At 45.4% G+C, this 1,749-nt stretch overlaps 1 protein-coding gene across 1 annotated transcript; it reads left to right on the forward strand.

Annotated features, from left to right (window-relative positions):
• Positions 1–256: 256 nt before the first annotated feature.
• On the forward strand, positions 257–1,515 carry LOC149164778 (expansin-A2-like). The gene is made up of 3 exons (XM_089430982.1): positions 257–443; positions 588–906; positions 1,040–1,515. Exons 1-3 carry the CDS (start codon positions 314–316, stop codon positions 1,341–1,343), a joined length of 753 nt encoding a protein of 250 aa, XP_089287108.1. The 5' UTR covers positions 257–313; the 3' UTR covers positions 1,344–1,515.
• Positions 1,516–1,749: the final 234 nt, after the last annotated feature.

The raw sequence follows: 1,749 nt of genomic DNA on the forward strand, positions 1-1,749 counted from the left end.
GAAATTATACGCTTAATCGTCGCCCACCGGCCGTGAAGGTTATAGGATGGTCAGACCTTTGAATATAAGAAACGCCGGCCACCGTTTGTTTGAACGTGCCGCGTACGTCCACCAAATATCTTAACAGCGAATCACATCTCCGCACGCTGCGATGGGTACCGCCATCCGCGGAAGAAAATTTGATCCTCTGTCCACCTCCCAATTCTATTTATTGGGAAACCTCGGAGTCCAAGACTCAGTTGTGGATTGAGGCATCACTTCTCACCCCAGATATCAGTTCAGTTGAAGTCTACTTATATTAAGCAACCGCAAAATGGCGCCTGTAACACTGACCACGATGTTCAGTCTCTTGTGGATAGCTGGTGCGGCTTTTGCATTAGATGGTGGCTGGCAATCTGCACATGCTACGTTTTACGGTGGCAGCGATGCGTCGGGCACAATGGGTAAGTTCATACCTCCACAAAACTCCAGCCCTGTGGACGTCTCGGAGGGCGCAGACACTATTCGCTTTGCAGTTTCAGCTTTAGATTAATAATTTAATACCATATGTTAGCTAAAGCAAATCGATGGTGAAATTAATTTGACAGGCGGTGCTTGCGGATACGGTAACCTATATAGCCAAGGCTATGGAACGAACACTGCAGCTCTGAGCACGGCGCTTTTCAACAATGGCGCTACTTGCGGAGCCTGTTACGAAATGAAATGCGACCACCACTCCGACCCTCAGTGGTGTCTACCGGGCACTGTGACAATTACTGCTACTAACCTCTGCCCCCCTAACTCTGCTCTTCCCAACGACAATGGAGGATGGTGTAATCCACCTCTCCAACACTTCGACATGGCTCAGCCTGCGTTTCAACAGATCGCCATATACAGAAGTGGCATTGTTCCAATCATCTTCAGAAGGTAATTAATTAATTATTACCCTAATTTGTCTGTCAACACTCCACTCCTATTCTTCAATCCTTAGAATTTATTCCCAACTTGACTTTAATTGGGATGAAATCCTAACCGGCAAGGTCAATATTTATGTATGCAGAGTACCATGCGTGAGGAAAGGTGGAGTTCGATTCACGATCAATGGCCACTCCTATTTCAATTTGGTACTCATTACCAACGTAGGAGGTGCAGGCGATGTGGAGGCGGTTTCCATCAAAGGTTCCAACACTGGCTGGCAAGCAATGTCCCGCAACTGGGGACAGAATTGGCAGAGCAACTCATATTTGAATGGGCAGACTCTCTCCTTCCAGGTCACCGTTAGCGATGGGAGAACCATCACATCCTATAACGTCGCTCCCGCAAATTGGCAATTCGGCCAGACATTTGAAGGACAGCAATTTTAGCCCATTGTCATCTGCTTCAAAACTAACCTGTCCAAATACAATAGTACAATAGGCTGTATTCCACACTAACCAAGGGTACGAGGATTGCTACCCACTTCTAATTGTTTCTGCTGTATAGAATTGATATACACGTCCTGTATATTGCTGCGCTGACTGGGGACGGTGATATATTGTATCAGTGACATGCTTCTCCTAAATTCTGTAAATTGGAGCTTTATGTTTTAATTGTTATCATTGACGGCAATTATTGGAGATTTTGATGACCTCTACTCGCGCATTGTCGTGATTGAGTTAATTGATTTTGGTAGCCTTCGGCTCCACTAATTAGTTGATGGGCTCCACTAATCATGTTACCTTGGTTTATGGGCGCTTCTCAAAATTTAGATGGAACTTTGACAAATTTATT

Source organism: Pinus tabuliformis, chromosome 5_1 (assembly GCF_031772625.1).
Source record: "Pinus tabuliformis cultivar Carrire ecotype Pingquan chromosome 5_1, CPIR1, whole genome shotgun sequence".
NCBI lineage: Eukaryota > Viridiplantae > Streptophyta > Pinopsida > Pinales > Pinaceae > Pinus > Pinus tabuliformis.